This window comes from Rhinopithecus roxellana, chromosome 6 (assembly GCF_007565055.1).
Source record: "Rhinopithecus roxellana isolate Shanxi Qingling chromosome 6, ASM756505v1, whole genome shotgun sequence".
NCBI lineage: Eukaryota > Metazoa > Chordata > Mammalia > Primates > Cercopithecidae > Rhinopithecus > Rhinopithecus roxellana.
Genome location: NC_044554.1, coordinates 141,538,486 through 141,552,724, shown reverse-complemented (window position 1 = coordinate 141,552,724; position 14,239 = coordinate 141,538,486). Strand labels below are relative to the sequence as shown.

The 14,239-nt window shown below is 36.5% G+C and overlaps 1 protein-coding gene across 1 annotated transcript in view; it reads left to right on the top strand.

Moving 5' to 3' along the window:
- Window positions 1-1,000: 1,000 nt before the first annotated feature.
- Window positions 1,001-14,239, top strand: part of MEOX2 (mesenchyme homeobox 2) — a 74,374-nt gene continuing 61,135 nt past the window's right edge. Inside the window, exon 1 of the mRNA XM_010370777.2 lies at window positions 1,001-1,925. Within this exon, the coding sequence (XP_010369079.1) occupies window positions 1,409-1,925 (517 nt within the window). The 5' untranslated portion in view covers window positions 1,001-1,408. The remainder of the gene's footprint in view (window positions 1,926-14,239) is intronic.

The following is a 14,239-nucleotide window of genomic DNA, read 5'->3' as shown; positions in this document are numbered from 1 at the left end:
TGGCAGTCTCAAAGCCCTGCCCTCGTTCTTGCATGCTTACTGGAGGCAAATTTTCTAATTTATTGTCAGGGATGCAAAGTTATAGCCAAGTGCCCAAGCTTAGTGAATTTTGGGAGCTATCGAAATGTAAGATTTCTCAGTAAATGGGACCGTGGTGATAAGGGATGCGATTAGCGGATTTATTTTTGAGCGGAAGAGAGTGGATTTCTGTAGGAAACTGCGGAGACCTGGGCTAGCTCCTGAGGGGAAAGGCTAGAAATGTGAGTGCAGTCTACATATCTCATGTGACCGGGACAAAATCGCCTGGAAATATTTTTGACCCAGGAAAATTTCTTCTTGGTGGACAAGTGGCTAGGAAATTGAGTGGGACCAGGAAAGAGGGGGAAGGGAGCCTCCACCTGGAATCGCACGTGAGGATGCCAGGGAGCAGGCATCTGTAACCCTTTCAGACTCACGCCTTCCTCCCACCCACCCTACCGGGTCCCTCTTCGTTCCGCACTGAGAACCGCCTTTTCCAGGCCATGGTACTCATCCCCACAACCTCAGATCTGGCGTCCCAGATCTGAGCCCATTAACAATCCACCCACAGAAACCAGCAGTGAAAACCTAGGCGCGCTGAGGCGCCCAGGGCACGGGAAGATGCGAAGTTTGAAAAACTTCGAGGATGCGCCTAGCTAGCTCTGATCTTTTCGTTTAACCCTATTACCTCTTTCGGGTTCCTGAAAGGCTAGGCATATCCCTAGCTTTTCTGCAGGTGACAGTTCCCAAATGACACTGACAAGTCACATTTCCCGGAGAGGAAAGTGAGTAGGTAGAAATCAGGGTGCTGGGTTGGGGGTGGTGTGCGCCGCGCCCAGGCCTCCAGAGTCTGGAGGGCAGAGCTGCTGCCCTCCCGGGCGGGACTTAGGCACTGGCGTGCCGCTTGTAGCCCTGGCAGCTGGCAGTGCTGGGCGGGCGTGGACGCTCTGCGTCTGTCCAGCAGCCGATAGGAAGTGGAACTGGGAGCGCGTGGCGCAAACTGAGCGGGAGTTTTGGAGGGAGTTTGCATGTGGTCAACTCTGGGCTCCTAAGCCGGCCCCCAGCTCACGTTACACTCTATTTATAACCTCTCAGAGCCATTTCCCCCTGAAAGCAGTTCTCTGGGACCACCTTCTTTTGGCTTCAACCTCTCCCACTCTTGACAACTGAGTAGTTCAGGGAAGCTCTTCCAGGTCCGACTGTTCATACGCAAAGGAGACTGGCCACTGGGGCTCAGAACCGGGATTATCCGAGCTCTGCAGAAGTGCACGGCTATTGCTTTGGGAGGGTAAAAAAAAAATTCATACGGTTTCCAGTGAAAAGTGACAGAGGGTGGTGGCCTTTGGAACCGTCCTGAAGTCTTCTGCCTGGAACCCGAAACTTGCATGCTATGGAACACCCGCTCTTTGGCTGCCTGCGCAGCCCTCACGCCACCGCGCAAGGCTTGCACCCGTTCTCCCAATCCTCTCTCGCCCTCCATGGAAGATCTGACCATATGTCTTATCCCGAGCTCTCTACTTCTTCCTCATCTTGCATAATCGCGGGATACCCCAACGAAGAGGGCATGTTTGCCAGCCAGCATCACAGGGGGCACCACCACCACCACCACCACCACCACCATCACCACCATCAGCAGCAGCAGCACCAGGCTCTGCAAACCAACTGGCACCTCCCGCAGATGTCCTCCCCACCGAGTGCGGCTCGGCACAGCCTCTGCCTCCAGCAGGACTCCGGAGGGCCCCCAGAGCTGGGGAGCAGCCCTCCGGTCCTGTGTTCCAACTCTTCCAGCTTGGGCTCCAGCACCCCGACTGGGGCCGCGTGCGCGCCGGGGGACTACGGCCGCCAGGCACTGTCACCTGCGGAGGCGGAGAAGCGAAGCGGTGGCAAGAGGAAAAGCGACAGCTCAGGTAAGGGCGCACCAGGCACCCTCGAGAGTGCGCGCCGGCCTGGAAAGGGGGCGGAGAGATGCCAGGGGAGATTCTCGCACTAGACGGTGGCAGCGGGGAATATGGGAATGTGTTGCCTTTTGTGGCTTCCCGCGGCCAAATTCGGCGATGAAGCTTTGGTCCTGATATTTGGGGGACACGTGTTTATCCGAGAGCAATGCATATACAGCCAGCAGCTCTAAGCTATCCAAGGTCCTAAACTAGTTTACCAGAAGGTTGATAAAAAAGGACAAGTGGCTGTGAAATCGATTGCGAAGCGTGACCTTCCATCCCAGCGCTGGGGAGGGAGGGGCGTGCGCCCAGGGACTCAGCGTCGGTTGGGCAGGCGTGCGTGCGGGTGCCGCTTCTTGACTTTTCTCTTGCAAGTTCCCGACTCTGAGTGGCTCGATTTTTCCCATCGTTAACTGGATTTCCAAATCATTGCACAATATTTGGAACTTGCAGTGGAACTTGGCAGAGCGCATGAGAAAAAAAAAAGTTTTAGCTTTTTTTTTTTTTCTAACATTCTTATTTCAGCGTTCTTTAAATAGCACACTATTTCAAATGGTAAAATTTTCCCTTTATTGGGGAAAAAGACATTGTCCAGGAATTCAGATTTTAAGGAATGTGTCAGAGAATTGTAAATAAATAGATGCTCACACTGGAAGAAAGACGAACCTTAATAGTACATGTTCATGTGGTGTAAGCTAATTGCAGAATCTACGTTTCAAAAGTGGAAAATAAATCCCTCTACCTAGTGGGTATTAGTAGAGACAAATACAGCGAAGCAACAGCAACTCGGGTAGTGTTAGTTAGCTACGTGCCTGAAGGTGGTATGCAAGGGTGCGCGCAGGAGGCGCTGATTTCAGTGGGGATAATTTGAGCAGCCACGCAAAAGGGTAACCTTTCTGACCTCTGGTGCTTGAAGGCACAACTTGCCGAGTAACTTTTCTGTAGCAATCCAGAGAAACTCAAAGTTTTCAAGACCACTTTTCAAAGCTCTTACCTACCTGTATTATCATAAAATTGTTAAAATATACTTTAAAATTAAGAGACTTGTGAATTTTCTTTCGTGGCTATAGTGCAACCTGGATTGCATATTTTTGGAAGGTGTCATTTGTTTAATATAATATTTGCATATTTTTCTTCCTCTTCGGAATTGGGTTAATAATAGTCCTAGAAGATAATCCCATATGTTGGTTTGAAGTATTGGAAAAATGTTTATCATGTATAAAGCTTTAGGTAAGATGCCACATAAATGAAAATGATTGACCGCATATTTAATATTCCTTCACCCTTCACAGCAATATCAATTGTTTTTCAGCGACACTGTGGGATGGATTCTTCTGTCATGGTCTCAAAAGCTAACTTTTATTTTCCAAGGTCAGGGGGTGAACTTTTAATGTTCTGTCACAAATTAGTTTTTATAAGAAAATTGCCAGTAGTGTCACTGATATTTAATGTACTTTCCCAACTATAAGTGAAACTCTCTTTAGATAGTGAGTTGAATGGTTAATCATAGCAAGAAGGTTTTCATTTTTATTAGAAAAACAGTCAATTTTAGAATGCAGTGACAATTTCATGAACTGAACATTTGATATCAGTGTCACTTTGGAAGCAGATCCCAGTTCAGGTTGATGAGAGTACTCTTGCAATTCCCATAAGCTCTTACTGTTAATTTTATTTTCTGCAATGAGTAACCTGCATGATAGATTGTTCTTTATGCTTCCTGAACTGAGCCATTGCCCTTAAGTTTCTTAGGGCAAACTGAATTTTCATACAAGCACATGTTATTTTGTTTGGGGGAAACCAAGAAAGTGGAATTCGGTAACTGATTCCCTTAATTTATTTTAATAATTTTTTTAAAGTGGAATAATTTAACAAAATATATTTATCTCTCCCCCCAACTTAGTGGGAAATAATCATTTAACAAAATTAAGTTCATTTCTACATGTTGAAGCTGATAATGAGGGTACTGGAAAAACAAGCCAATGTAAGTGTTTGTGTCAGCTGCATAAATTATTAACAGATTAAAACTCGAGTGAAAAGTACAATTAGTCATCACCAAGGGTAAAAATACTGGGGACTTAGGACGAGCTTTTCTTTCCTTTGATATTTTGAAGAAATATTGACTAAAAGGAAGTATCCCAATAATTTCTGTTTAAATCTATGTACACTTATTGAAAATAAGATATTTTTTCCAATTTCAGCTTGAGGTATATTTGTCAGATATTCAGACAGATTTAAATTAAAGATATCTTTCTCATGTAACAATTGCATTAGGTTTTCCATAAATTATCTTCAAAGATATTTTATTTCATAGACATCTTGATCCAGCACAAACTAAAGCAACATTGAAAATGATTATGATCCTGGTATGCTATTAATACGTATATCTCTCATTGCTTATAGCACATTTTAGTATTTCAATATTTCTAAAAAACAAAATTGAAGTGATTTCAGAACTCCTGAAATTTAAAATAGTGTTAGATAAAAATCTCATCCTATATAGTGAGACCATCTGTATTTTGTTAGGTAGTTTATAATTACTTTTCATTTATGGTTGAGAGAAAATTTAGTACATAAATCCAGGGTAAAGTCAGAACCAAAATTCTGTATCCCTGCATCTAATACCTAGACTGTATGTGTCTGTGCTAATTACCGTGTTAAATTCTAATAGAATTTTAAGCACCAGAAAATATTGAAAAACAGCTTAAATATTTATAAACCTTACTATTTTATTTATAGTAATGATTTAAAACTATAATATGTAAGCTTCTATAGTATATATTTTATGAAGTTTCCCTCCACAAATGCACATGGACACACACATATACAAACTCTAGCAGCTTTATGTTTTGGAAGCAAATATTCATGGACTTTAGGCTTCCTTTACGTAAGTTTATTGACAATTGAAAATAACCAAATTAAATAGAAAAGCATGCCGTTATATTTTATATGTGTTAAACATTTTTGTAACTTTGAACCTGCTGCGCTTTCCAGCATTATTAGCAAAGCCAACATCTGCCACGTCTTCAAAGGGACTCTTAAAAATCAAAACTTTACAACTGTGCTGAAAAAAATCACTACAAAGCAGGTGATTCTGAAAAATGTCTATAAATAGTGTGAATTGCTTGGTTTCAATTACATTTGATTGCTCTTTGAGCAATCTAGTAGTAGGAATAAACTGCCCACTTTTAGTTAAAGTAACTAAAATTAATTCATTGATCTAACTTTAGCTTTTGTGCATGCATTATACAGTGTACATATCTAGATATTTTCTATTCAAATTTATGAATACATATTTTATACAAAATAAAAATTATATCAAAAAAGAACAGAGCGATTTGGGGAGGTAGATTTTACTAGGTTTTGAATCATATTAGAGTCTTGTAAAATTACAAATATTTTATTTATAGCTACTATATCATAAAGCCTTTGCTGTCAAATTATGTCTGTTTATATGCTTGACTATGCAGAATGACTAGCAAATATTACATTTAATAAGCTGGAAGTTAAACTCAGAGTAATACCTTCTCAACCTCATTCAGTATTACACTGTAATATTTCCAAGACATTTCAATCATTGTGTTTTCTGAAAGGAATAAAATAGTGTTATTATTCATTTCTGTGTTACTGGATTGTGGCTTTTCAGCATTTGCTTCAGAATTTAAAAATAATATACTGGATCTTGAAGATTATAGTGAAGTATTGAACAAATCAAATGGATTTGTTTTTCACTCTTTGCCTTGGACTCATAGACTAATTTTGGGTGTGAACACTTAAAAATGTTAATCTGACACAAAAAATTCTAAGTATCATTGACCTACATGAGTGTTGTAAAATACGATCTAAAATAATCACACTCAAGTTAAAAGCAACAATTCCTTTAGAATTAAAATGCTTTATTGTTGAACATTAGCAATGAATAGAAGGAAGAATGCAAATAAAAGTAGGAATAGTTTCCACTTCTGTGTAAATTTCTTCATTTATAGTCCATTTTAAAAGAAAAATCATAAATGCAAGGCATAGTATTGCACAAACTTTCACTGGGCTTCGAAATCCAGAACTTAGTATTTAAAATTTTAATCTTTGTTTACGGTAGTTATCAATAGAAACCATTACATTGACATATTATAAGCTGATTTTTAACTAATAAACTGAAAACACAGTACTTCAGTCATTACCCCATTTTCCCTCTGTGTTTGAAAACATAGACCATTCATTATAACCCTGGAATTTAAGTTGTAATATTTATAATAAGATCTAAACATCCTAAGAACTTAATTTTAAGCAAAAATGAAATATCAGAAAGTAGCAATCCTTTCTCTTAGATTCTGGGAAATTTGGGAGGCGAATTCTGTATGTAATGAAATAATTGCTTTTTTTTTTTGCACTTAAGAAATGTAAATCTATAGATGCATTAATAGTTGAATTATGTAAAACGTCACCATATATAAGCCCACTACATGTACTTAGGCTGATAATGCTGCCTTGCTTGCGAAATTTTATTCGCTTAGTGTTTTTATAATGGCAGCTTGACACACAAAACCAAATGTGAAGGCTTTTTAAATTTTCATTTCAAATGGGAAAAACCAATATAGTACAACAATATATTTTAATTTTGAACTGTATTCACTTCAGGAATGTACTTCTAAATTTTCAGAGCATATCTCTTTTCCAAGCACTGCTATGAGGACTGCAAATGTCCTTGAGCGATAAATGCTAAGGGTGCAGAAATATTAGAAAATAAATTACAGATAGGAATTCCTTAAACAATATTTTTTGAATTAATAGTTGTGGATGACTTATCTCTCGCAAATTTTCTTTATTTTTGTCACTTTTTAAAAATAAATGAAGCATTTTGTGCAGGAAGATATATAAGCATTTCCTCCCTTGATTGTAATAATAAAATGAGAAGGCTTAATTCTCAACTGGCCAGTTACATTGTATTTCCTGGCTTATGGTATTGGTGAATGATTTCAGTGGTTAAAATCAAAAGCAAAAAAATAAAATAAAACACAAACTAAGGCCAAAGTCCACAGATTAAAAATTGAAGTAAATGCCATCTATTTCCTATTTAACGTATTTAAGAAATAAGACACATTTTATAGTCACAATTTGTTTCTACATATCATGTGCTTTAGATGTTAATATGGTTTACTGACATACATTTTTTGTAAAGATTATAAATATAATGAGGCACTATCATTTTGCCTACTTTCCTTATGATGTTCTTATGACTATTTCTTTTATTAGCGTGTTGAACTGAACCCCCAAGTAGAGAAGGGGTAACGGTATAAAGTATAGTTAGTTGCAAAACTCTCTACACTACTCCTAAATCATAGTCATCAGTGAGATTCAAAATCCCATTGGAGAAAACCTCGCAGAATATCTTATTTATTTTAATGTAGTAAAACTTACAATGGTCAAGGTCATATAGGGCTCAGCCTTCAATTTGCGTTAGAGGCAGAATTAATCTAAATCTGATGCCCTTTTCCCTAAGAGTTCTTCCTATTTTACTTACAGTATAAAAATATTGATTTTTTTAAGAATGTTTTACTAGATAGTATTTTATGATACAAAATAATCTATAATGTATCTATTGATGCATTTGTGTTCATCTCAGATGTTTATGTTTCAGATAAGTATTTTCATTTAATACCTTTTGACATTATTTATTACTAAATTAACAGAAAGTTACATGGTAAGTGTATGACTGAATGGGTTAGTAATTTTCATGGGTGATGAGTGGTTATTAATTTTCTTCTATATTTGAAATTTTTGATACATAGCAAAGTAGCTCATTATCCCTGAAGCTTTCATTTATAATGTTACATTGTCTACAGAAATATAATATTTCTAAATTTATACATGTTACTCGCTATTAATTGTGTACTGTATTTTTTAATATTGGTTTTCACAGTGTTATGAAAATAATTTACATGTTTTTGGTTTCTTACATCAGCATATGCACAAGAATGATCAGGTAGAATCTGTACATTTTTGGAAAGGGTTTGTATGAAACAGGGAAAAAGCTTTTAAAAAATAATCCCTTGTTTTATCAATAGAATTAGAAATTAATAAGCTGGATCTTTAACTTGTGTGATAATATTGCCATTCTATTTTTTAAATTTCCATTTACTTAAATGTTTAATAATTCTAAACTATTTGTGTACCTTGATGGCAATTCTTATGTCCTTAAAAATGTGTACTTTTATTGCAAATATAATATCTTTTTACTAGGTGATAACTCACAGTGGTAAAAACTTTAGGGTATTGATTATAGCTTTAAATTCAAAAGCTGTTGCTCTTCAAAATTTTACAGAATCAATTCAATGTGAATGTTTCAAATGTATTTAAGTATTCTGCTGTTTGTGTTCATAAGCTTTATTTCTAAGATGTTAGAGGTATGTTTCTTAAAGCTTGCATAGGCTTCATTGATTAAAATTATGATTATAAGCTGCTTACTTTCATAGTTTTTTGTTTTTATTGTAATCTAGTAGAGAGGAAAATGGCAAGGAAAGGATAAAAGGGAGGGTGCTGAATTAACTAGGACGTGGAAGCTATACTTAAAACACATGTTAAAAGAAGGCATTTACTTTATATGTGCATATAGATATATAGATATATGCACACCCACACCCACACATATATATGCATACATTACTAGAACTCCAAATTTAATTTTCTGATAATAGTAAATCTGAATTAGAGCATCCTAATTAAATGCCATAATTTGATTATAAATGTTCCAATTGCAAAATTTAATATTAAGCTTGAAGCATATATAGTTGTGCGAGGAGTCCAGCAGGCTTAAGCTGGCAATCAATGATAGCCATAAAATTCAAACTTGCCAAGTCCCTGCAGTTTTTGTTTTCTTTTGTTTTTCCTCTTTCTTTAGCTCATTATTCTTCACACACTTCAAGAGATTCCCATAATGTTACAAGAAAAAAACAAATTCGCAGTTATCTTACGTGACTGTGGGCAAGAAAATGACTAAGGTGAAGTCATCTGTCAGGCTCTGCAAAACCTAGAGGAGGGTCCAGCTTAGGTTGGCAGATGCCAGTAGAATTTTAAGGGCCTGGAATTTTACTCTTTGAAAATATAGCCTTAAATTTTTGCCAGAAATGACACCCAAATGAAAACTTATTTTTGCAAAGTGATAGTTAATTGCAAATGCAGTAGTGAAATATATTTGGAGTCTGTTGAGGTAGCTTGTCCACCATCTGGACTGCACAGTAAACATTTGGATGATTACTCTCAGCCACCCAAAAAACTAGCAAACTAAACTGAGGTATATTCTTATTAGTTGAAAAAATTAAATGGGCATGACTCTTATCAAATTAACAATGAATGCAAAGCAAATTTCACAAACCATTGATTTATGTTGGTAGGTAACACGAGCAGGAAAATATTTAGGAAAATAAATATGTGTCATCTGAAACGTAATGCAGACTAGCTTTGATTTTGTAGGACAACAGCAATTTAGCAAATAACTTTCACATTTAAAGAACCATATAAATAATGCTTTAACACTCACTGCATAGGTTGGAATCAAGTGATGTCTCTTATTTAATATTATTCAAAGATAATAGGAGGTCTTAGTATGTTTACTGCCTTTAACAATTAAAATTTTCTCACCTATAGGCTATGTTTACATGGGAATTTCTTTTTCTTATTTGAAGTATAAACAGATCTGAATGCGTTAAACTAGAGAGAGTGTAGATGTAAAAATGATTGAGACAGATTGAAATGACAGGAAAGTCAGAGTTTAGGCATCCCTATTTGGAGGCTTGCTGCCACCCACGTTTCCAGGATTACCATCTTGTGAACGTCCACACCCAAAATTCAGAGAATTATAAGTAATTTTTCCTCCAGAACTATTCTTCGTTCCTGGAAGTAGAGCTTTATAATTTATTTTCTAGAATACCCAGATGTTTAGGAAAATATAAAGAAGTGGCAACACTTTTGCATATTTAGTCATTAGTTGATAAATCATAAAAGATTTATCCTATTTCTTAGTTATCATATTAGACAAGGAAATAGATGCCACACTCAAAGGGATAATTGAAGAGAGTTTGATGATGGCAATTTGATGGTGGGTAGAATGTAGGGAAACCACAGAAAATGATGAATCACCCAGGATCTGTCCACAGTTGGAATATATTGGCTCCCCTAACCTGAGGGGGCAAATACAGGGAGCTCTTACCAGAATCGAATGAGCGCAACAGGACAGAAGCTTTCTTGAAAAGTTGGGCCCTCAGATGGAGGATTGCATCTCATGTCAAATATCATCCAATAACCTGTCTTCATGTCCTCCAGTCTTCTTTTGTTGCTTCCCATTGACCAAACACTATCCGAAGCCAGAACCCCGAGGGCTAGGTAGATGAAACCCTAAGAGTCAACCGAAGAAGAAATGAGGAGAGCATATCTGGGAGAACACAATGGTTAGGGCTAAACCCCCGCTCTGTCTCTTACTATTGTCACCCCTCAGCCACAAATTTTAACTTTTTTGTACCATTGTTTCTGAAAATGAAATTGAATTAATATACACAAAGCAATTAGAACAATGAATGGCTTAGTAAAGTGTTATTATTTTTATCATCTATCATTGAAGGTGCCATTATGTCATGCATATGCACCATCTGAAAATAATCTGTTTTATGCTACCTGTTTGCATTTTATTACAAATACTGCTATAGGAAATGTGGCTTGTCTAAGTAATTACTAAAGATTTAAAATAATCATTGTCCTTAGAATTGTAAATGGAGTGAAATTTACCTGAAATGTAAGATGAATTCTAGCCAAGTTACGTAAGAGGCTCAAGTTGCCTTTCCCACCCTTAAGATTCCCATTCCACAGCCTCTTTTGCTTGGGCCTCTCCTAACCTCCTCTTCTCTTGTGTCTCCTGCTACTTCTCCATTGAAAAGCTGTTTTCAGGAAGAGTACATATTGAACAAAATAAAGAATGAAATGAAGACTTTTTTTTTTTTTTTTTGAGACCAAGTTTTTTTCTGTTGCCCAGGATGGAGTGCAGTGGTGCTATCTTGACTCACTGCAACCTCCGCCGTCCAGGTTCAAGCGATTCTCCTGCCTCAGTCACCCGAGTAGCTGGGACTACAGGCGCCCGCCATCACGCCTAGCTAATTTTTGTATTTTTAGTAGAGACACGGTTTCACATGTTGGCCAGGCTGGTCTCAAACTACCGACCTCGAGTGACCTGCCCGCCTCGGCCTCTCAAAGTGCTGGGATTACAGGTGTAAGCCACCGCTCCTGGCCAGAACTTAACTTTTTAAAAAGAGTGTACAGAGGGGCAGGGCATTTAGTTAAGAGGAAACAGAACTTACATAAAAGGAATTCAAATATGACAATGAAATTTTGGGTCTCTGTTTTAGCTGTTAACTAGGAGGGTGGGAATGACATTTTCCTGCTATGTTAGAAACTTTATGGCAGAGAGAATTTTCTTGTTGTAGCTCTGTTATTTTTAGTAGTTCCAGTTGGAGACCATTAAGAATGGCAAATATGCAAATATTACTGAAAGCTGAAAACATGTATGTCCCACACAAAATGCATAAAAATAATTTTATTTTGGTGGTATAATTTCTTTTTACAAAGAAAATATTTTAATTATTTGTTTGTTCACGCTTGCGTATTTAATACGTTATTGAGAAATACCACTTAGATTGAGGTAAAAGGGCTCAAAACCCCTGGAATTGCAAGTCCTGGGTGGTTGACTGTGTTGACTCTATTTAGTTTAGTCACCCCTCCCACATCCACAATGCAATGTGCAGAATTTAGAAATGTACTTCAGCGAAATTGTAAATGATTTTATACGCTAGACTTCTACGGAGCCTTTGAATAAATAATAGAATCAGACATTACATTACAATCATAAATGCAGAGTTAACTCTTTAAGCATTTTCAGATCCACAGCAATTTGATCCCTAAAATGAGAGAAGTTTAAAGGAATAGTGTTTCTCTGCTAGATAATAGTAGAACGGCAAGGAGAAGAGTACAGGATGTAGGGAGAAGAGTACAGGAAGAACAAAATATTAAATGTCCGATAATATACAGCAAGGACAAGAAGGGTCGAACAGCATTAACCGGTGCGTCGACTCTTCGATTTTAGAAGAGGCTTGATTTGTCAAAGTTTTCTTAATGAATAATAATCTCTAATATTTAAACAGATGATTAGAATCAAAATAATCAAGACACTAGAAGAGACTCAGAGCACTACCCAGTTCAATGAATGTATTTCCTAGATGAGGGAATGTGCCCAGAGAAGTTAAGTAATGTCTGTTCATTCAGCCAAGTAGTGGCAGCTGAGCTTCCATAGCCTGACTTCAGCCTAGTGCCCTTAAAAGGAATATCTCATAAAATATTTTGAAGCCTTAAGTTTTTAGTCTTCCCAATAAAAATAAATTTCGGCATCATTTAAAATGTTGGCTACCGCTTTTAAGTGAACAAAATGGAATTTGACAAAGTGCTTTGCTTGGGTGTAAATTACCTCTCCCAGAATCTGATTTTATGATTACCTCAGACATTTTTCAGCCTTGTTTTATGAATGTGAACAGTGATCAACTTTCCTAGCTTCAATTTTTAAATTTTTTAACGATATAGCTCTTGTGGTCAATTACCAAAGTACCTGAATATATTTGACACAGTTTAATATCTGGCAATGTGTAGATAGGCTTTGCTATAAATAGTAGATATTTATCTGAACCGAATCGTATTTTAGATAGTTATTTGTGAATTGAAGAATCTGTTTTTTGTTTAAAAATTTAACATTTAATCCAAGTAAATTTTGTTAAGTTGAGCATTACCTGTATTATATTTGCCTTTTTTTGTGTATTCAGACAAAGTAATAAAAAACATTAGTACAAGTAGACACCAGACAACCTTCTCTTATCTCAAGTCCTTAACTTTATCCCCAGTTTTAGAAAGCAATTGATTTAAGAAAATTGAATATAGTCTTTTTGCACAGAAGATGCTGAAAAATATTAATGATTGGTCATTTTTCTAATGCTAACCAGGCATACTTTCCTTGTTTCTCCTCCTCTCCTGTTCACACCCATCTTCCCCACAATGGGTAAACACCAGACCCATCTGTTCCTCTCTAATACAATGAACTGTATAACCTCTGGAACACTCTGACATTGACCATTCTTGTCTATTTCAGATCCTTAGTTCTTACAAGACTCTCAAAACACAGAATTAAATATCAAAAATACTGTTAATTATTCCATAACTTTTTTCCTTTTGTTTTCTAAAGACAACACCAGTTCCAAACATGCATACACACACAAACACACACATGCACACACACAATCTTTTATCTAATTAATTTTAATTTACTTTCAAAATGCTTTCACATTCATAGTCTCAGTTGATGATTTCTCCTTTTCTGTTAGACTTATATTTAAGACTCAGTTCCATTGCTTCATCCTACCAGAGCATGGTTCAAATCCATTCTATTCCATATTCTTCTATATTTTTTCTCTATACCTACTTTCAAGTCACTTGCACTTAATTAGTTCTTTCCCCAGGACTCCCTAAGTATTCTCTGAGCATCTTTATCTGTTGTCATTCTTCTATAATTAAATGCTGTAGAATAATACAACATGTAGTATTATTTTGACCCTATCATTTCTCTTCGTGGGATTCTACATTAACCTGAAATTATTCTACACTTAAAATACAAATGTTGAATTATTGGCTTTGAAACACATGACACAGGGAGTGGCTAATGTCAACAAATAATATGTTATTAGATATCACTCGTACTGGCTCTTGTGTGTAACCAAATTTTGTTTAATATTATATTTATCGATAGATACATATGTATTATTATATATATCTATCGTATATCTATATACACATACACATATATACACTTGTGTGTGTATTTAGAGCAGTGCTTTTCCGGCAAAGTGAACTTTTCTCTTAGTCTTTGGAACATGATGCTTAATGTTAAGAGTTTAAGACAATGTTCTGATACTTTCTAATGTGAATATCTAAATATTTATAGTTTAGCTACATTCAAGTTTTCTACAGGATTTTCCACATCTCTCAGTTAGTCAAGAATTCCCAGTGACATGCTATGTCTTAATATCTAATTTCCTCAGAAAAGAATTTAGACTATATTTTAATGAATTTCTGTCTACAGTCTCTCATCCTAATCATTACAACCTTTATTGACCAGCTAGGACCGTTTTTGTTGGTATTGGTTTTGCTTTTGTTTTGGTTCCAGGCTTTTAGTAGTAGGGCAAATTGTGAAGATGCTTGGGCAATCT